Source organism: Sardina pilchardus, chromosome 8, assembly GCF_963854185.1.
Source record: "Sardina pilchardus chromosome 8, fSarPil1.1, whole genome shotgun sequence".
Taxonomy (NCBI): Eukaryota; Metazoa; Chordata; class Actinopteri; order Clupeiformes; family Clupeidae; genus Sardina; species Sardina pilchardus.
Genome location: NC_085001.1, coordinates 8,519,770 through 8,541,448, shown reverse-complemented (window position 1 = coordinate 8,541,448; position 21,679 = coordinate 8,519,770). Strand labels below are relative to the sequence as shown.

At 45.3% G+C, this 21,679-nt stretch overlaps 1 protein-coding gene across 1 annotated transcript in view; it reads left to right on the top strand.

Annotated features, from left to right (window-relative positions):
- Nucleotides 1-249: 249 nt before the first annotated feature.
- LOC134088587 (glutamine--fructose-6-phosphate aminotransferase [isomerizing] 1) overlaps nt 250-21,679 on the top strand; it is a 38,282-nt gene continuing 16,852 nt past the window's right edge. The window contains exons 1-14 of the mRNA XM_062542625.1: nt 250-311; nt 3,529-3,636; nt 4,472-4,579; nt 4,929-5,054; nt 6,640-6,698; nt 6,818-6,952; nt 7,069-7,130; nt 9,110-9,189; nt 9,499-9,607; nt 9,830-9,993; nt 15,176-15,271; nt 15,965-16,062; nt 16,692-16,812; nt 17,031-17,188. Of these exons, the coding sequence (XP_062398609.1) occupies nt 305-311; nt 3,529-3,636; nt 4,472-4,579; nt 4,929-5,054; nt 6,640-6,698; nt 6,818-6,952; nt 7,069-7,130; nt 9,110-9,189; nt 9,499-9,607; nt 9,830-9,993; nt 15,176-15,271; nt 15,965-16,062; nt 16,692-16,812; nt 17,031-17,188 (1,431 nt within the window). The 5' untranslated portion in view covers nt 250-304. The remainder of the gene's footprint in view (nt 312-3,528; nt 3,637-4,471; nt 4,580-4,928; nt 5,055-6,639; nt 6,699-6,817; nt 6,953-7,068; nt 7,131-9,109; nt 9,190-9,498; nt 9,608-9,829; nt 9,994-15,175; nt 15,272-15,964; nt 16,063-16,691; nt 16,813-17,030; nt 17,189-21,679) is intronic.

The following is a 21,679-nucleotide window of genomic DNA, read 5'->3' as shown; positions in this document are numbered from 1 at the left end:
AATAATTCACCCCCTTGACATATGAGTCATTCATTGCATGGGAAACTTGTCACAGGTAGTGGGCACGTAGGCTCACAAATAGACGACTGCGGACATGCATCCTGCTGCCACGTCTGAGCTATCTTCGTGTGCAGGTAGGGCTAAAGAATGGCAACCGCAGAGCCAATCGTAAAATAAGTAGGAGGTGGGACTTGGCTCCTATTTTACAGAATTCGAAGGGGGGCGGGTCGCCGCCTGTGACAGTCTTTTCGAGGAGGAACTACGATATCAGTGTGGCTAAGTTGCTGGAAGCAGACCTGAAGACATGTGTGGTAAGTAACGGCTTACCTTCAAATCACATTTGTTACAAATATGTCGCTGGGATGTCATTCAAGACACCGTTTAGAACAAGTTAACAGACAGGAGAGGCAACGTTTGGAAAATACGTTTTCCACGGTAAACGTTACTGGTATTGGATAGCTTGTTAGCTAGTTCATCTATTTAACGGGGATCTCTGTCATATTGGCTTGTGCTGACTGCTGAGCTAAGTAGCATAGAGCCATTGGTATACAGAAGTGAACCTTTGTCATTATGTTCAACTCATTCAAAGCACATCTCCTGGGTATAAACCATTCAGCCATCCAGTTTGTTTTCCGAACTCATAGATTTTGATTGTAAATGGAGTAGCTAGCAAATGTGAACAATGTTGACGTTACTACCCTCTCCTCATAACAGTGGCACTCATACAACAAGCCCGCTAAGCTAGGTCGCCTCCTGGCTAGTTAGCAATATCGCACAGGCATTTCTTGCACTAACTAGTTATGCCCATGGCATGGGGATATTAGGACATATCTGTTAAAGTGTTAACCGTAGTTTAAATGTGCTTCGTTGTGCTAACGATAGATATAGGCCTATCATACTGACTTCTGCTTCATCCGCCATCCATCGCTTGCTCCTCATCTGTCGTGAAATGCTGCGTGTATAAATGCATCAACTGTGGGAAGTTGTCCCTTGTACACGTTTCCAAGTGATGATGACCACTAAGACAGGGCGTACTAGCGTCATGCTTATAATTTGTTTGCCATGTAATTGGGGAAAAAATACGGTATGTAACGTTTACAATTAGGCTACGCTTTGCCGCCCGTGGACAAGTGTATGTGGACAAGTGTGTGAAGTGTAACAGTGAACTGGCTTGTTAAAAATACACGCTGAACCTAACCGGTCGATGTTTTGGATTTCATAATTCTACTAATCGTCTTTGAAATGTGCCATGGCTGACCCAGGCTCAAGATTAATTATCCTCGCTTCAGTTTCCTTTCGGCAGATACATCAGTCAGCCATGGCAACTGTTAGGATGCAGACCACCAATAACTATCTTATCTCTATCCTAGTTTAGTCAAAACTGACTCTGATAGTCTACAAGAAGTTGCCTGATAACCTGCAATGCTGCCCTTTCTCATTGACACTCAGAGATGGAAGCCAGAAAACGTGTTATCAGTTTTCTCTTCCTTGGCTGGCTAATTCAGGTCTATGTTTACTTAGACCAGTGATGGGCCCACCTTCCCCCCTTCTCTTAATAATGTTCAAGCCATCTTCTCCAACAAAGCTGACCCTTGTTTTTAATGTTCACACCCACATCGCTTGGATTCGCATGTAGCAGCCCACCCCCTCCCTCCCCACCTCTCCACTCCCCACTCCCCAACCGCCAACTCTTCCCAGGCTCCCTGTGCCCAGCTGCTCTGAAAGAGGTCTCTGTTGCACCAGCAAGGAGCACCACTCATCATGTTCACCTTCTCTTAGGGTTTTTTTGTGTGCAAGTAGTAGACCTTATTGCAAGACCACAGTTCTTGTATGGTATTGATGGTCGTAAACAACCCACCCTTGTCTATTACTTCTTAATAGGCTTATGGTATTAATAAGGCTCTGAAGAAGATGTTGGGTTGGGTAGTTGTTGCTGTCACAGGAACTGAGTCTGTGGTCTCTAAACAGCACATTCAGCCTCCTTGTGGGAGTGGTCCAGATGTCCCACTGACGAGTTTCTTTCACGGATATTGTAGGCTAGTTATGAAACTGGAAATAGACCAACACTCACACAGGCCTACATGCATGCATGCATTTTCACAGTCAGAGATACGCTCACACACGTATGCTGCCTCGTCATCATTTCCAAGTAAATGCAGTAATGGGAGCAGAGTTTCCTCACTTCCTCTCTTATCTGTGTTTTGATAGTCACAACCGGTCTGAAAGTGCTACAACTACAACTTTCAGATGTGGCTTGGTATTCATGGGTTTCATCAGGTCCCTTTCCACAGGTGTGTAAAATCAAGCACCTAGATTATGAATGCAGACTGCATGGTGATTGCTTAACCCTCCTGTGGAAAGGGACCTGATGAAAGCCATGAATACTGTAAAACCACAATTGTCTCAGGTGTAGTCAGACTGCCTGGTCAGGAATGGTAAGGTATCTAACTCCACCACACACACACACACACTGTACACAAACTCTCTCTGTCTGTCTTTGCATAGCATAAAGAAGTTATTCAGGTCTCTCAGCTCTAGGCATAAACATCAAACTCCTGGTTTGTTGCCTGTTTGAATGCGTGTGAGGACGAGAGAGTGAATGAGTGAGTGCATCATGTGTACGTGTTTTGATATGCCAGTTCCACTACCCTCTTACAGAGATGTGAGACATGTCTTTGAGTGAGATGTGGGGTAGGGCACAGACAGACTGCCTGCGTCACAATCTGAGCTGAGGCGTCTCCCTTGAAAGCTGTGAGTCTGGAACCTGATATGCTATCATGTCAGCTGTCAGGTTTTGTTTCAGAGATAGAACAGTTTACGGGAAAAAAACCCCCAAAAAAAACAGATTGACCCTTTACAGAGTCACATGGTGATGGTTCTTTCTACTATTCATCAAGAGGAGATACCGGTCTCTGTTTTAGTCTGTTTTTGGAAAATGAATGTGTGTTGTTCATATTACTCATTCTCTCCTGTGTGGGCAGACACCCCTTTGACTAATTGAATGATGGTGGATGTTTCAGTAGTGGAAATGGGGACCCAAAAAATAGTGTGTGGGAAGCAGAATGGCCCGTTTTTGCTGACCTCAAGATTATTTTTCCTCTGGTTGTTCTTTGAGTCATCTTTAAAAAAAAAAAAAAAAAAAAATGGTCATGCCATTTCTGTCATTGAAAAGATCTTGCTGAAGGCATAACAGCTGTAAGACACACCTGGTATTCAGCACCTGCATTCCTTGACATAACCTTGTGCTCAAACAGCCAAAGTAAACTTAGAGGGCTTCTTGTAATGAGTCTTATTATCTTTAGTACATTTGTAATGTTTGCTTTACTGCAAGATTCACAAGGGGAAGTCATATGTTGGTTTTTATATAAACTATATCACAATATTCTTTTTTTATCATTAATTTATTCTAATATTTAAAAAATATATATTTTTATAATTAATTTATCATTATATAAAAATATATATATATATTATGTTTTTTTATTAATGTTAGTGATGTGTGTGTGTGTGTGTGTGTGTGTGTTTCAGGAATCTTTGCCTACCTGAACTACCATGTTCCCCGCACGCGGCGCGAGATCCTGGAGATCCTCCTCAAGGGGCTGCAGCGACTGGAGTACCGCGGCTACGACTCCGCAGGTGCGTTAACGGAGGAGCCCGCGCGGAGCCTCTCTTTCATCATGACCCCGTGACCCCGTGACCCCACCAGGCTGGGCACCCCTCAAGTTCTACCCCAGCTGCCCATTAGCACAGTGTAGTTAGATGGATAGATCTCATCATTGATCTCAAAGGAAATTCAGAAATGAAGGCAGTTGTAGCTTATACACAGACAGAAAAAAAAAAGAAAACATACAAATAATAAAAATACAGTTGTAAAATGCTATTCATGGATTTCATCAGGTCCCTTTCTACAGGTGTATAAAATCAAGCACCCAGATAATGAGTGCAGACTGCATGGTGCTTGATTAATACACCTGTGGAAAGGGACCTGATGAAACCCATGAGATTGAGCTGCAGTGGGACTTTAACTTAACAGTTATAAGACTTCTTACATGAGTTGAGATGAACATATCTTTCAATAGCCTGAACATGATTGTAGTCAGGTGCAAGCACATGTCATAACTGAGCTCAGTTGATGGTTTACGGACCTAAGGGTTGTCAAGCCTGCTTTCTGCATGTCACTTACCATCTCTGCATTCCTGGTGTCAAGGCTCGTCAGTGGAACTTTGATGTAGTTGGACACAGCTGCTTTGAAACAGGTGTGTTTGGTTGGAGCAGAGATAGGGGGTTCTAGGGGGGTTTGAAGAGGGGCATTGTCGGAACTGGATTGCGCACCTTTGGCCAAAACAATGTGATGGGCAAGCGTTCCTGGGTCACCCCTCAAGCCGTGCCAGACTGAGGCTGTACTGTACTGTACTGTACTGCACTGTAGAGGTGCCGTTTGGCTGATTCCTCTGTTGCTCCTCTTCTGCAGGTGTGGGCATCGATGGAGGGAACAGTAAGGACTGGGAAACAAATGCCAGGTCTATCCAGCTGATCAAACAAAGGGGCAAAGTCAAGGCGCTGGATGAAGAGATTCACAGTAAGAGCAAATATGTGTAGTTAATTAGTCTCTTCCACTTTTTCCCCACTGATTGAGTTCACAGATGAGAGAAATGTGGCTTGTTAGTTTGAAGATTCGTGTACGTGGAAGCATTTCGATCCCATCTTAAGCTTTCAGTTTTTCGCTGAGCTAAAGGTGGTTTGCATAGACCCTATAAACACGCCCCCATTGCCACGTAGTGCTTCACTGCACTGTCTATCCTAAGTAAACAAGGAACTCCCTTACGTCCTCTTCCGTGTAAGTCCTCATTGTTTATCTATTTGCCTCTGTTAGTGTTTGCATCACACACACACAGACTAACCCGAGCCACATCATTTGCCATCTGCAGAACAGCAGGACATTGACCTGGACGTGGAGTTTGACGTTCACCTTGGCATTGCCCACACCCGCTGGGCCACCCACGGAGAACCCAGCCAACTCAACAGCCACCCACACAGATCAGACAAGAAGAACGGTCAGTCAGTCAGTCAGTCAGTCAGTCTGTCCGTCTGTCAGTCTCTAACTCCTAACTCCTAAAAGGCGAAAAGTAGATGCATGAGTGTTTATTGCAATGCAATTGGTATGGTATAGTGTCATGTCATTTAGAGAGACGGGTGCGCACATCCACACATTTTTCTTTAGCAGGTGCCAGACAAAAAACGTGTCAAAGTAGAAGTGATGGTCTGCACACTGCAATGGCTCCAAAAAATAGTTCTTTATTATTTAAAAAGGCAACGTTTCGATCAACAGATCTTCGTCAGGCCTGACGAAGATCTGTTGATCGAAACGTTGCCTTTTTAAATAGTGTCATGTCATGACATTGTCTCTGTCTGTCTTTATTGCGGGGGGGGGGGGGGGGGGGAGTGTTCATAAAAGCATGATTTGTTGGTCTTACATAATGCAGTATAATGCATTACCAGACTCTCCAAATTCACTTCCCCTTCATGCTCGCGGTCCACTTGCTACACTGCCTTATATCTGACGTGGAGATGGTTGCCTACCACTCCATGGTTGTGTTTTTTCTGTCCTTACTGAAGGGAATCCATGTGAATTAGACCATGCTAACCAGCTAGTTAATAATTATGGGTCTGCGGTTGCAGTTTCATTTAGGAGGAGGAATGATGTGGATGGGTTTCTGTAGCAGGAACTATAGAAGTTTTGGAAGTCCGTAATCTTTTAAGATGTGTGTGTGTGCGTGTGTGTGCGTGTGTGTGCGTGTGCGTGCGTGCGTGCGTGCGTGCGCGTGTGTGTGTGTGTGTGTGTGTGTGTGTGTGTGTGTGTGTGTGTGTGTGTGTGTGTGTGTGTGTGTGTGTGTGTGTGTGTGTGTGTGTGTGTGTGTGTGTGTGTGTGTGTGTGTGTGTGTGTGTGTGTGTGTGTGTGTGTGTGTGTGTGTGTGTGTGTGTGTGTGTGTGTGAGTGGTTTAGTCGATTTAAGCGCTGTCTATGCTTAATAGTTGTGCAATAAGCAATGAGTAATTGTTGATTTGTAACCACTTACTGTGTAATTAGTTGGAACTGGCTTTATCATGCAAACACCCACAACACAGTGAAACACCCGAGGGATTAAGAACAAAAGGTTGCTTGAAGCAAAAGCTTGGACAATGTTAAAAGGATTTGAAATACAGTGGATGCAAAGCAGGTGAAACCAGTTTTCGAGATAAACTTGCATGTCCAGCTTTGAGGCATACCTATAAGTCTTGTATTGTATTTAAAAACAACAATGACAAAAAAACATGTGCCCCTGGGTTAACTGCATCTACTCTCTGGAGACATGTACTGTATTTGCAAGTATTAAGGGAGTGTGGGAGTGGGGCGAGGGCAGTTTCCTACTCGAAACTAGAAAGGTTGATAATCGCCTACAGAGGGCCACTTAAACAATAGCAGAAGTGCTGTTCGTCATGAGGTTATGTTATCACAATGACTTTGGAAACGTTATTTTAAGGTCAAGAAACTGTTAAGGTTGCTTTTTAAGGTCTGTGTGGACATGTGAAATGTTGTTGTTGCTCTTTTGTAGATATTTGTTTGTTGCCACTCACTATGACATTACTGTTCACCTCACAGAATTCATTGTCATTCACAATGGAATCATCACCAACTACAAGGACCTGAGAAAGTTTTTGGTAAGGACTGGTAGATACCCAGATGTAGAAATAGATGTCATACAACATTAAAAGAGTTTTGAAGTCTTCTTTCTTTGCTCATTGTCTCTGTTTGTTTCTATTTTTTTTTTTTTTTTCAGGACAGCAAAGGGTATGAATTTGAGTCGGAAACTGACACCGAGACCATCGCCAAGCTGGTGAAGTACATGTACGACAACCGCGAGAGCGATGACATCAGCTTCACCACACTGGTGGAGCAGGTCACTCAGCAGCTGGTGAGAGGCTGCCGGGGGGGCGGGGGGGGGGCTGCCATGTGAAGGGTCATTAGGCACAAGTGTCAGAGTTTAACTCTCACTTGTACTGATCTGTTTGTTTGTTTGTTTGTTGTCAGGAAGGAGCTTTCGCCCTGGTCTTCAAAAGTGTGCACTACCCCGGACAGGCAGTAGGCACCAGGTATGGCATAGTGTTTTTGTGTTTGTAGGCTAATTGCCTGTATTTTGAATTTTGTTTTGTGAGGCGACCTTGGGTGTCTTGAAAGGCGCTTTAAAAAATAAAATGTATTATTATTATTATAGTACTTCTCAACCCCAGCTCTTACACCGTCTCTCCACCCACCTTCACTCCGGTTGCGATTAAAGGTACACTATGCAAGTTCTATTTCATTTCTTCTGGCGGTCATCCGAAATTCATAGAACCGTGGTTCGTTCAAAACCTTCGTTTTTCACCTACGAAGCCAATTTGGTGGTGAACGAACTTACCGAGAAAACCAGCCATGCAACATCCAAGAACGGCGTCCCACCAAAACTTGCGAGAATCGTAAAACATTACCTTGTCAGTAGATATAGCTCTTTGGAGATCGTTTTTGCCTGTTGTTTAGGGGTGCAACGGATCGAAAAAGTCACGGTTCGGATCGTTCCTCGGATCAAGAGTCACGGATCGGATCATTTTTCGGATCAGAAAAAAAAAAAAAAAAGACAAGACAAGACAAATAAACATAGTTTTGTCTTTGACGGGATGTTGTAACGTGGCTCAAGCACTTTCAGCATGTGTTTAAAGTAGGCTAGTGTTGTCACGATACCAAAATTATTATTTCGATACCGATACTAAGTCAAGAATGACTTTTTCGATGCTTTTTTTTACCATTTTAGTTGATTTGGTGTTTAATCACCTTATATTGAATATTGTGTGATCATTCACACCAGTGGCCATCCAAGATTCTGCTTGACCCTCCACACACAATCTGCATAATTACTAGTAGCTACAAATGTTTAGTCATTTGTGTGGCCTACTGATTTAGTTATCTTTAATGTGTTGTGGAGGAGTGCGCATAGGAGGTGTGTGTAATTGAGTCCCTGTCGCTTTAAGAAATACGTGAGGGTAATTAGGCTTCAGTCTCACGGTTTTATTCTTGATAAGTTGGATATAGTGCATGATGACAAGGGTATTTCATTAGATAAAATACATGTTAATAAAACTAACAAGTTGAAGAAAATCTTTCTGGGATCATAAAAGAGATGAGTGTCTTGCAATGCTCCTTTATGATTTTAGTGAGCACAAGCTATCTCCAGATGTACAAGTTAGCCAATGTTGTGTAGCTTATTGCTGACATTGAACCCAACAGTAGGCTAAGCCTAAATTACCTAAATATCATAGCATAGGTAGGTGCGCAACAAACTTGAGATGTAAGTGAGCACAAACGAACTTGATATTAGGCTATTATTGTGCTGCTGCTATGCAGCCACATCAGCACTTAAACTAGCAGCCATGTATTGCTGGTTATGGCATGACCGCTAATAACGTGTGTGTGAGAGCAGAAAAGACGCGCAGGCAGGCTAGGGGAGCAGAGCAGGGAGGGACTAGAAGCATGCCTTGTGGACACGCATGTTACTTCAGAAGAACACACGGACATTATTATTAATAATTATTATAAATCAATCCGCGGATCATGTGTGTGCCGAACCGAAGATACTGATCCGAACGGATCACGGATCAATGATGATCCGTTGCACCCCTACTGTTGTTAATCCTTCACTCTCACAACAAAAGCATTTCCATTGTGTATAGAGAGGTGGAAGTCATGAGACGTTTGCTATTTACAATAGCAGTTTAACTTATAACATTATACATATAATGTATACATTGCAACTCTAGAGGGAGCTCTACAGCCGCCAAAAATGCCTAAACCTAAAGTGTTGCTTTAGCCACAATTGAGAATGGGCGTAAGTTGGGAGAGGAGTTGTTATGGCCTAAACAGCAAGTTAGCACTGATGCTGGCAAGCACGTGCATGAGCTTTTTCCTGTCTCTTCAGCAGGTTAACTCTTGTCAAAAGGGTTTTGATGCTGTCTTCCTGTTGACTGCCATTTTGTTGATTTTGTGTGTGTGTGTGTGTGTGTGTGTGTGTGTGTGTGTGTGTGTGTGTGCCCACATCCAGGAGGGGAGGGCCCTTGCTGATTGGAGTACGAAGTGACCACAAGCTCTCCACTGACCACATTCCCATCCTGTATCGCTCAAGTAGGTCCACAGTCATCTCTTCATCTGTCTCTCTCTTTCTCTCTCTCTCTCTCTCTGTCTCTCTCTCTCTCTCTCTCTCTCTCTCTCTCTCTCTCTCTCTCTCTCTTTCTCTATCTCTTTCTTCCTGCCCCACTCCATGGCGGTCGGTCAGTCTGTCTACTTGTGTTTTATTTCTTCTCCACTGAGCTTTCCGCAAGAGACGCCATGCCTCTCTGGCTCTTTCTCACACAATAGCATTTGTAATGCGTCGGTGAGCAGAACCCGCCACTGACACAAACTGGTGTTTTGTTTTGGCTCCCCCCCCCTCAGCTGGCAAGGACAAGAAGGGCTGCACCAGCCTGCCCCGGCTGGACCAAGACACCTGCCTGTTCCCCGTGGAGGAGAAGGCCGTGGAGTACTACTTCGCCTCTGATGCCAGGTGGGCAGTGTTTACACTCGTCTGGACACGCGTCTGGACACTCGTCTGCTAGTTTGTAAATCATGGCCCAGATGTGTTTGCAGATGTTAGTAGCGCAGCATGCAGTGGAGTCATAAAACACACGGCGTCCAGACTCGGGACTAGTCCAGACTCAAAAATGTCTCCTGAGATACTGACCCCCCCGAGTCATTCATTTGTTGTCGTTTTGTGTTGTCGTGGCAGTGCGGTGATCGAGCACACTAACCGCGTGATCTTCCTGGAGGACGATGACGTGGCGGCGGTGTCGGACGGACGCCTGTCCATCCACAGGATCAAGCGCACGGCTGGAGACCACCCAGCACGCGCCATCCAGACCCTGCAGATGGAGCTGCAGCAGATCATGAAGGGTGGGCAATCGTCTGTGTACACACACACACACACACACACACACACACACACACACACACACACACACACACACACACACACACACACACACATACACACATACACACACATACTGTACTTTCTCGCACACATACAAACACACACACACACTCAAACTCAAACACACACATACTGTACTTAAACACACACCGTTGTGTCTCTAAAACATTGAAGTGAAACTGCCAGTTAGTTCAAAAGCTCTCCATCTCAGCAGTTCTCCTGAAGTCCCAAATGTTTGGTTAGATATTTCAGTGAGACCAGGCTGTTTGGGTTTTCTTAAGACACTCTCAAAACACTCATGAAGGATACAGTCAACATCTTATGAGCCTTTTTCACTTTTTATTTGTATTTTGTTTTTAACTGAGGTCGCTGCTGAAACTAAGGGTCCATTGCTGAAAGGACAGAAATAGTGTTTGACAGGAAGCGTTTCAGGCTACAGTGAACCTATCTCTCGTATGTTCATCGTCTCTTGCTCCTGAGAGCCGATGTCTGTGATGTCTATGTGATGTCTATGTGTCGGCCTTATCAGATTAGAGGATTGCGCTGCAGCTGCTTTTGGGTCAGATTGTGTTCTGTGCCATTGCACATCTCGTGTGTGAAAAGACTTTGAAAATAAATGAAGCAAGCACTCAACAGTTTCTTTTACTTTTTAATCACCTCAGGCAGTAAAAGAAACTGTTGAGTGCTTGCTTCATTTATTTTCAAAGTCTTTGATTTATTATCAAGAAAGTTTAAGCACCCAGTTGAAGCACTAAGGTGTTGATCACGCTTCTTTACTTATACATATCATGTGTGACCACATGTCTTTGCCCTCACTAGTTATGCACACATGCAGTATCCAGATATACCGTAGAGCCCAGCAGGACTATACAAACCCCAGCAGTGAGTGGTATGCTATATTAGACTGTTGGAAAATAAATAGCATAGAGAAGACAATAAACAAACAATGCAAAGCCACTGTTTGTACACCTGTAAGGGATTTAGAGATGTTAGAGATAGTAAACATGGTATTGAGAGACTTTATGGGCCCTACAGTAATTTATATGTCTGATTTATCTGATTTATTTAGATGATTAGTCTATTTGCTAATTTAACAGCATGAACAAAATCCTCCAACGGCGAGATGGCTTAATCCTGCCACAAACAACACTGTAGCTTTAGTTGATGCACAAAACATTTTACTCATTGAATGACCTCACACTTTACCCGTCATATGTCCTCATCTTTGATTTTCAATGGGAGGCCAAGAGGGAAAAACATGCAACAAAAAAGATGGCATTCAAACGTTTAAGCCACACAAAAATAAAGAATCATTGTGTTCAACCAACATCATCAATCCTCATCATCTACAGAGCCAAAGAGGAGGCGAGGCTCCTTGCCTATTCTGAGGGAAAAACGTCTGTCCAGGAATTTATGTATCCCAATCAAATCTTCTTTGAAAAACAACTAGAGAACACCAGATGACTAAAACAGCCCTCAGATTTCATCTGCGGAAATGGCTTGGAGAAAACACTCAACCTCCTTTCCAGACTGTCAACGACAAGATGGATAAATCCGTAAAATCAAGGCTTTAAACCTTAAACTTTTGAGATCTGGTCCAGAAGCTGTCAGAGTGCCTAGCACGCCTGTCACTGAAAGACCCTTGCGTTAGAGTCAAACATGCCAGCGGTCTAGTTCTCAATGCTAATATTACACTTAGATGATTCGGAGAAATTGGCGGCGGTGGTGATGGTCTGTTTGTAAAGGAGCTAGGCTTCCACACAGAAAGCCAGAAGGTCATCAATCCTAGGAGCTACCACCATCACCACCATTGTGTCCCTGAGCAAGACATATAAGCCCCAGCTACTTCCAGGGCACGCTCTCTCCCTATAGTGCGCTACTGCACTATAAGTTGCTCTGGATAAGAGCATCATCTACTGTAGATCAGGGATTCCCAAACTGTGGTACGTGTTCTAGGGGGTACACGAACTGCTTCTAGGGGGTACGCGAGATGAAAAGGGCAGAAAGGTGTTCAAAATTTACTTTTCAAATGTTCTGTTTCAAATGATATGGAGGTCTGCACACTGTAATGGCTCCAAAACTAGCAACGTTTCGATCAACAGATCTTCGTCAGGCCCTGATGAAGATCTGTTGATCGAAACGTTGCCTTTTTAAATAATAAAGAACTAGTTTTGGAGCCATTACAGTGTGCAGACCATCACCTTTACTTTGACACGTTTATTTGTCTGGCACCTGTTTAAACTTTTTTGGATGTGGGCACCCGTCTCTCCAAATACGGCCTTATAATGATATGGAAACATGACCTTAAAGGAGATCATTTGTAACCTCTATAGTAGGCTACGTTCGTTTAGATTGTTTTCAAAAAGGCGGCTTATTAGGATGCCTGGAATGCGTTATATAATTAATTATATATAATATAATAGAATGTGTTATATTTTTTAATGTGTCGGATGGTGGGGGTACGTGAGCCGAGTCAGGTCGTAGAAGGTGGTACGTGGGGAAAAAGTTTGGGAACCGCTGATCTAGATCATCAATAATGTAAATTAATGTCATGTGGGCTCATGAGGCTGCTGTCTTATCAGTCTTGAGATCCGGGTTCTGCTCTTCCTGCCAGGATGCACAGGGTGTTGTGGTGCCCTCAGGAACAGAGGCGTACGTACACTCTTCCTGCCCAGATGCACAGGGTGTTGTGGTGCCCTCAGGAACAGGGGCGTGCACTGTGCCGACATGGCCAAGGCCAGACGTTTCATTTCCATCTATAGGCTCTTTAAAAAGTTCTGATAGATCGTCTCGTAGAAGACCAAACAGAAACCAACGGACTCATGCTTTTTTAGGTCAGGATCGTGTGAGTACATCATCCGTTCACTGCCCTTTCCCATAATATTTCAACTTTATCTCTCAGACCTTGAATTTGCAGCCGGCGACCAGCACACAGGTTCTATGAAAGGTGTGATTTATTTGTACCTCTAAAAAGCAAGGACTGTAGAACAAAAAAACACTCTCAAGGTTACAGATTTTGCAATTGGTAATAAACACACTTTTGTGTTGTATGTTATGTCATGGCTTAAGTCGTTATAGAGTTGATATCTCAATCAGTAACTTTAACAATGTGGAACAGAAGAATTGCAATCCTAGGAGATTGGAATTTGGGATGAATACAGTAAAGGTTTTGTTGCTTGCAAGCAAAGTTTTCGTAACCTTTGTCTAGTGGCTAATAACTGTTAAGAGTTGATGTCTAATCTGATTTGATTTTAGTTATTGTTACAGCATACACACATGCACACACTCACTCTCTCCCTCTCTTTCTCTCCTTCTCTCTCTCTCTGTCATTATCTCTCTCTCTTACACACACACACACACACATACACACACACACACACGCACAATCACCATAACCAAAGGGTCTTAAAGCTGTGTTGCTATGTTTTCAGAGACCCCTGAGCCGGTAGTCTACCCGGTAATTACCCTGCCCTGTCATTAAGCCCAGAGTTACTGGTAGTCTTGTCAAGCACCGTTGACACATGGCTGCCATAACCGCTTTCATTGTATTGGGTGGTGGGCTTTGCTGGAACTCAGCTGGGGAGGTGTTTATGGGTTGGGTGGGTGGTGAGGAGATAGGGTGGAATGGAGGGGGGCGGGGGCAGAGTTCTGGTTCCTGTTGTGCCCCCAGGACACCCATGAGCATCAAAGTCATCCTCTCACACGCGCTGCCCCCCCCCCCCCCGGTGAACCACATGACCAGCTACTCTCTCACTCTGTCAGCAGAAAGAAGTGTGTGTGTGTGTGTGTGTGTGACCGACATGGTTTGACTCCTCAGTGTTTGCCTCCTACCCGACCACAGGCACACGTACACACACACACACACACTGTCTGTCTCTCTTTTTAAATCGAGCGTAAATAGTTGGCATTTAATAGGATTTGGAGCTCACCGTGTTCTCTCAAATGTCCTGCGTTGGTGGGGATGTAGAAATCATAACAATCGAGTTTATAACAGCTCAAACCTCAAAGGGATGCCATACACAAACCGCCACAAGGGGGCAGTACACTATAAGAGACTGTTGCACTTCCTTTGTCTCTCTTTGGTTTTGCCCTCCCCTCCCTGTTTTTCCTCCAACCACTATTATGAGACCAATTGAGAAATAACCCAATTTTCCTGACCTAAATTGCTGTTACTTGACACTGTGCAACAGTTCTATCCCACTCTTCACGTTACTTTTTGGCAGCTGCCGACTTGCTTTCTCTCTCGCATGCATTCTCTCTCTTGCTCTCTCTTTCTCTCTCTCTCTCTGTCTCTCTCTGTCATTTGGTGATCCTAGCCCGAGAGTGAGTAAGCGAACTGACAAACAAACGACACTCCTCATCACGCTCCTCCACTGCCGTTTAGCATGTAAGCGTGACGCAAGCCTTCAAGCTACCAGCGGTTGCCTGCCATGAAGAGGCTTGTGTTGCTGAAACGTGTCCCACTCCCTACTCTGCTGCCTGATTTTGTTTTTGTTGAGTGTGCAGCGTTTTAAGATGCCATTTGGCTCGGCCATTCCTCGGGTTGGCACCTAACATGTCTCCTGCCCAAATCTCAGAAATGGTATTGTATTAAGTTTTCATGCAAACAAATGTCTTGTACAGGGTCATCAAGTGCAACCTTGAAAGGAAAGCAAATAAATGCCGTAGATTGGAAGAAGCAGTGCATTGCGTTTGTTTATTGCTGGTGCACATGGAAGAGCACCAACAAGTGGGTTCCCATTGGCTGAAGTAGGCCTGAAGAAGCAGAACACTCGCTTTGGACGTTTTTGTTCTCAATTGGTTCAGATTCAGAGTGGGCCTATAAGAATTTAGGCTCTGTTAGACCGAGATCCTTCGCAGACTAGTGAATAGAATAGAATATATACTTTTTTGATCCGGTGAGGGAAATTTGTTTCTCTGCATTTAACCCAATTTAACCAAATTAGTGAACACACACAGCACACACACAGTGAGGTGAATCACACACTAACCCAGAGCAGTGAGCTGCCTGCCCAACCAGCGGACGACTGTGAAATGTGATCAGTTATTGATGATTTATGTACAGTATATCCTTATTTGGACATGCCTGGTCATGATCCTGTGCTGCTCATCCGTGTAACCGATTGTGTTCCCCCTCCACAGGTAACTACAGCTCCTTCATGCAGAAGGAGATCTTTGAGCAGCCCGAGTCCGTCGTCAACACCATGAGAGGGAGAGTGAACTTCGACGACAACACGGGTAAGTTGGATGAGCGGCTTGTGTGGATAACAATCACTTAGGGCTGCTTGTAGTGGACCTTCACAACACACTCGTGTCAGTCTCGTCCAGAGTTTACAGCCTGTTGTGCCAGCAAATATCACACATAAAAGTGAATGAGGTCAATTTTGGATGGACTTTAGTGAGAGGAACAAACGAAGTCGGCAAGGATTTGCCAAACCGGAGAGTTCTAAGCAGGCAAAGGCACATGTTACTGCTGATGCCCCTGTCACAAGCCGTCCAAGCTTACCATTCAGCATTCAGCTCAACTGGCCTTAACCCAGACACTATTCCCCCAAGGTCAGCTGTAAGCTTGGACTTTATGGCTGTATTGGTACTGCGTAAACTGTGTACACGATTGAGTAATTTGTCCATGCGAAAGCTGGACTCCGGGAAGTTGAGCACAGTAATTGTTTTAAACTCGACTGCCGTAACTAGAATCCACGAGTTGCTCTTGGCAAGGGCAGCATATGGAATGGGTTTATAACATGTTTGAGTATATAAACTTGGACTACAGAGCTCTTTCGCTTCGAGTGCTCATCAATCTCATATGCTCTCGGTGGATGACTTAAAGATTGGCCTCATTAAACATTAAACTCATGGAAAAACTTCTCTTTTTTTTTCTCTCCCTCTGTGCGTGTGTGTGTGTGTCTGTCCATACACACTCCTGATCAGTAACACTGGGTGGACTGAAGGACCACATCAAAGAGGTCCAGAGATGCAGACGCCTCATCCTCATTGCCTGCGGGACGAGCTACCATGCTGGGGTGGCTGTGAGTATCGTACCCCCCCCCCACCCCCACCCCCTCTCTGTCTCTCCTCAGTCTCGCCACCCCCTTCCAGCTCAAATAGCTGACTGACCCAAAAACCGCTTTTGACGTATGAAAATTGGACCTCTATCCATGGCGCATGATGACAGGCTCTTGACAGATTTATACGTCATCTGGAAGGCTTTTACCAGCCTCGTCATACCCCAATGTCAATGTGTCATCCATTGCCGTCAGTTGTGTTAGGTTTGATGTTTGAGGTCTGTAGTTGATGAACCCAATAGTTGGATTCACTAATCCAAGTTTGTATTTCTATGGGCTTTATGATGGGATTCCACAGACTGACGCATTTGAACTGACTTCACTTCAGTCATGTTGACACTTCGGTATTTGTTGTGAAACGTTTATTTTTTTATGTCAAAATTGTAACAGTGCAACAGTGTCACGTGTAAACAATGCCACCAACATGTTTAACGGTCAGACAGTATGCATAGAACGCACAAATACTACCCTGCCTCTCTTTATGGTTTCATATTGTGTATGTTATATGAGATTTCTGCCAGTGGAAGCTTTGCCTGTCTATGCTCTGCAGCAGTGATGCATCATGGGATGTTGTTGTCTGTCTTTGTGCGCAGACTCGGCAGGTGCTGGAGGAGCTGACTGAGCTTCCTGTCATGGTCGAGCTGGCTAGTGACTTCCTGGACAGGAACACGCCTGTTTTCAGAGACGATGTGTGCTTCTTCATCAGCCAATCAGGTAACAGAAGACAGACTAGTCAGTCATCCCATTGGCAATGTGTTGTCACATGTCTTCAGTCCTCCTGTGATAAAAGTATTACTCCATATGCTTTTCCATAGCAGGTATTGCTGTACTGTATAGCAATGCCCAGCAGTTGTATTATTAGTAGTAGTACTGGTACTCCCATTAGTATCACTCCATAGTGAACCATGCTTGACTCCATACCTTCCTACCAGGTGAGACCGCAGACAGCCTGATGGCCCTCAGGTACTGTAAGGAGCGCGGCGCCTTGACCGTAGGCATCACCAACACAGTGGGCAGTTCCATCTCCAGGGAGACGGACTGCGGCGTCCATATCAACGCTGGACCGGAGATCGGAGTGGCCAGCACCAAGGTGAGACGGCAGGAGAACACCATGGAAACAAAGCAGTGTGGCGCGATGTGGCAACTTGGTGTAATATTTTGTTCATTTTAAGTCCACTCAAAGAAAGTGTTAAACCTCCTAAAAGAAGATCTCTTTGGCTCTGTTGTTGTTAGGAGAATGGAGCCATAGGGCTCTGCTATTAGGAGGTTTTCCGTTTCCTCTGGGTCACCTCGCCCAGCTCTCTCACTAACCCACGCACTTGAGATCCACCTGTGTTGGATGCAGGTAATCACATGGAATGTGAAGCGGGGAGACACGGATAGGTGCCTGTGAATGTGGTGGTCATATTCTAGCTCAGTGCAGTTCCACTCGTCTCAGTGCGGGTCTCGGGTCTCGGGTCTCGGTGTCCCTGGGTTAGAGTGTGAGATGACTGCAGGTGGGGTGGGGTGAGGGGGGGGGGGGGTCTCCGCCAAGTATCTTACAGTAAGGAGCGACCTTTCCACAGAAAATGGTTTGTTGACTATTCAGTGACCCACAAGTACATTTGAAATTAATTTGCCGCTCATTTACCAGTGAAGTGCTTAGCTGTCCAAATACCAACCCTTGCCTGGAACCGTCACTTCTCCAGACTGGAGTTTCCTTGTCATCATTCCAGATTATCCAGTTGTTGTGATGTCTTGACAAGTACATTTGTAATTAATTTGCCACTCATTTACCAGTGAAGGGCTTAGCTGTCCAATTACCAACCCTTCCCTGCAACCGTTACTTATCCAGGCTGTCCCAGGAGTTTCCTCGTCATCATTCCAGACTATCCGACATGTATAATAAATGAGTAGTTAAGTCCGAGGAACTGGTGTTTTTTATAAGACTCGAAGAGTTGTGTATTGAGCACAGATGTTGGTGTGTGAGGAGAAGACGTTCACCAGGAGAATGTGTGGTCATTAGGGGTTCTCCTGCAGGCTGCTGGCCAGTGCTCCAGAACTGGCCTGTATCAGTGGCTGCTTTCAGACGTGTCCTATATGCCACTATTCGATTGTTAAGTCCGACGTCACGGACCCAGCAGCTATTTTGTGAAAAGACGTTTATTAGCGCAGCCAGACGGGTTTTGCTACTTGTAAACTTTGTCATCACCACCTTCGTTTTAGCGGTTTTAAAACAAAATCGCTAAACTTTAACAAAGTAATCACTGTAGCTATGCAGCCAGATGATATATGAATGGGTAACGTCCAGGCTTCCGCGAAAAATATAGATTTGATTAGGTTGAGGCAACAAGTCCGTATAAGATGACAATTTTCTTAAAGGCTAGTCAGAATAGCGGAAAATAATAGTTTATTTTACTGTCTATGGAGAATAACATGTGAGTTTGAAAGCCGTTGGACCCGGAAAACTATTTATTATCCCATTATTACATCATCACTTAATAACCAAATATGCAGATCTTTGTCAATCGGATGGATGTCTGACCCTTTGGGTGATTTCAGATATGATGCTTGCTTAGAGGCAGACATGTGTGAACGACACCGACGCACATGAACAGAATCTCAGCATTCTCTTTGCTTCATTCAGACATGAGCTGATTTCCATAATGTCCGTCTGAAATACTAAGAGGGGAGTAGAGTAAGAGCCGGCTAAGTTCCAAATGTCGGGTCATGTAGTTCAGATACATGCCCCAACCGCTTGATATCCGCAGAATATGCAGACTAATCATTGGGGTTTTTTTTGTGTTGAGTGCACTTAGTGTTTTGATTTGTTGACTTGACTCATTTCCTCACTGCCACTCCTTTACCAGTGAAGTGATAAGCTGGAGTGAAAATGCCGTCCCCTCTCTGGAACCGCTATTGCCTCAGGCTGGAGTTTCTGCGTCAACACTCCAGACCATCCGGCATGGATCCACATATAATGAATAGGCCGTTAATTCCACGGAGCTGATGTTTTGTAAGACCTGAAGAGTTGTGTGTAACAGATGTGTGTTGCGATGTATCTGAGGAGAAGCAATTGATCAGGAAAACGTTGTGGTCATTAGGGGTTCTCCCACAGGCTGGTGGTGAGTGCTCCATTATAATAGGCCTGTATCAATGTCAGTCTGTGCCCCATGAGGTGGTTAGAGCACAGGGGGAGGGGGTTCGTCCGGGGTTGGAGGAGTTCAGACTCTTGCCCTAATTATCATCAGTGTGACGAAATGCTGAAGCAATTTTCAGAGCATCCCCAATGTGGGTAGGCTATGCCGATTGGCCCCGGGGGTTGAGGTTTTGAGGTGCAGCGAAGGAAGGCAGCAATTTTTTTTTTTTTTTTTTTGAGGGGGCGGGGGGGGGGGGGGGGGGGGGTGATGGGGGTCATCTGGCGATATTATTTGGAAAAGATTTAACATTTCCAAAGCTTTTCTTTTATGTAATCGCAATGCATCTGGGTCTAATTCTCATCAGGGGACACATTACACCATGTATACCTCTATAAAATCACATAACTCGAGCTGTAATAATTGTCCTCAGTGTATGTGTTTATTTAGCTTTCAGCTTGCCTTTGTCTTTTGGAGGCGGGGGGGGGGGGGGGGGGGGTTGCACTACAATGCATCATTGTTCTCTGGTACCAGAGCTACCCATGTAAAGTTTGCTGGTTTAATGATGGAGAACCCTGCTGACAATGGGAGATTGTGGAAGCCTTACGTCACACGGCGTCTGGACTCAGTCTCTGCTCCTCTCCTCACGCTGTGATTGGGACACAGCTCTGCTCCTCTCCTCACGCTGTGATTGGGACACAGCTCACACAACAACACCCATATGCATCTTGCACTCATCCGGGGACTCATTGGGACACAGCTCACACAACAACACCCATATGCATCTTGCACTCATCCGGGGACTCATTGGGACACAGCTCACACAACAACACCCATATGCATCTTGCACTCATCCGGGGAGAGAGAGAGAGAGAGAGGGGGGGGGGGGGGGCATAAGCTGTAAACATTTGCGGTGAGGTGAATCGCTTGCAGCCGGAGAGCTGTTAGTAAATCAGTCAGTTGGTTATCCTTCCCATCCGTCTACCCCTACCAAGGTTGACACTCGCTGTCCCAGGAGGAGAGTGGCACAGCTGGAACTGTGATTCCGTGTGGAGCCATCCGAGCCTGATTTTCTCATCTCATCTCCCCTCCACCCCACCCCCCCTCCTTGTCCTACATCACTTCCACCTCCCTCCCTGTGATTTGGAGTCTTTGGGAGTGGCCATATTTAGCTTGGGAGGGGTTAGTAAGGGGTAAGGGGTAGCTAAATATCTCCGCGTTAGCCTGAAGTTATTCTGCAGATGCTCTTGCACATACAGATCTGCAGTGCAGGGTAGGACGTCACCATAGGACTCAAAGGAGATGAAGGCTTAGGCCTTTAATGTGTTCTGAGCTCTGTGCAGAGGCAGTAAAACAACAGCACCCACTATGGGGAGTTTTTGTGATTTTAAAAGACTGCTGCCAATAGCTGGCCAGATGAATTAGCAGATTGGCATTGACATAAATAGAATAACACAACAGTTGTTCATTTTGCAACAACAGCATGTGTACTGTATGCTATTTATGTTCGCTTAAATGAAGTGAAACAGCATACAGTACAAGAACAATGTCCTCCGTGCCATGTGCTAGAGTTTGCTGGAGGATATGTCTGGGCACGAGTGTCTTCTGTGCCGCATGAGACCCAGTGCGGTAAAGGGGGGGTTGGGGTGGGGGTGGAGTGGGTGTTGTGGGGCTAGGGGAGGTGGTGGAGTGGGTGTTGTGGGGCTAGGGGAGGTGGTGGAGTGTTGTAGGGCTGTGGTGGTGGTGGTAGTAGAATGTTGTGGGGTTTGGGTGCTGCAGCAGAGGAGGATTTGGGGAGTCCAAGGGCCTTGCTCCCTCTGGGTAGAGCTCAGAGTCTGGCAGGGTGACCACTGGGTGTGGGGCAGTTTGAGAGTGGGGTAGGGGGAGGAAAGGTGACCAAGAGAGTGGGAAAGAGAGACGGAGGGAGAGAAAGAAAGAAAGAAAGAAAGAAAGAGAGAGAGGAAGAGGGAGGGAGGGAGAGAAAGTGAGCGAGAGAGTGAGAGAGAGAGAGAGAGAGAGAGCGATTGAGACAGAGTGCTCCGGCCGGCCCAGCAGTCCTACAGGCGCCGTGTTTTACTGCCTCTCTGGCACACACACACACACACACACACACACACTCTGCTCTGCACCTCTGTCATCTCTCTCTCTCTCTCCCGCTCTCTCTCTGTCTCTTTCTTTCTGTCGGTGTGTCGGTGCACAAATGTCCACTTGCGCTAACATATATATATTGACGTGTATGAGCGTGCATGTGTGGCTATGTGTATATGCACATGCCTACATCTGTGTGCACCTGCATTAGCATGCACATGCTTGCAAATGTAGTGTGCATCTGTCTATACATCTGTGTCCAGCTTAATGCATGAAGATGTGCGTCTGCACATTTTTGAGTGGAAATGTTTGTATAGAGAGTATACGAAATCCGTGTGTGTGTGTGAAACAGAGTCTCTCTGTGTGTGTGTGTGTGT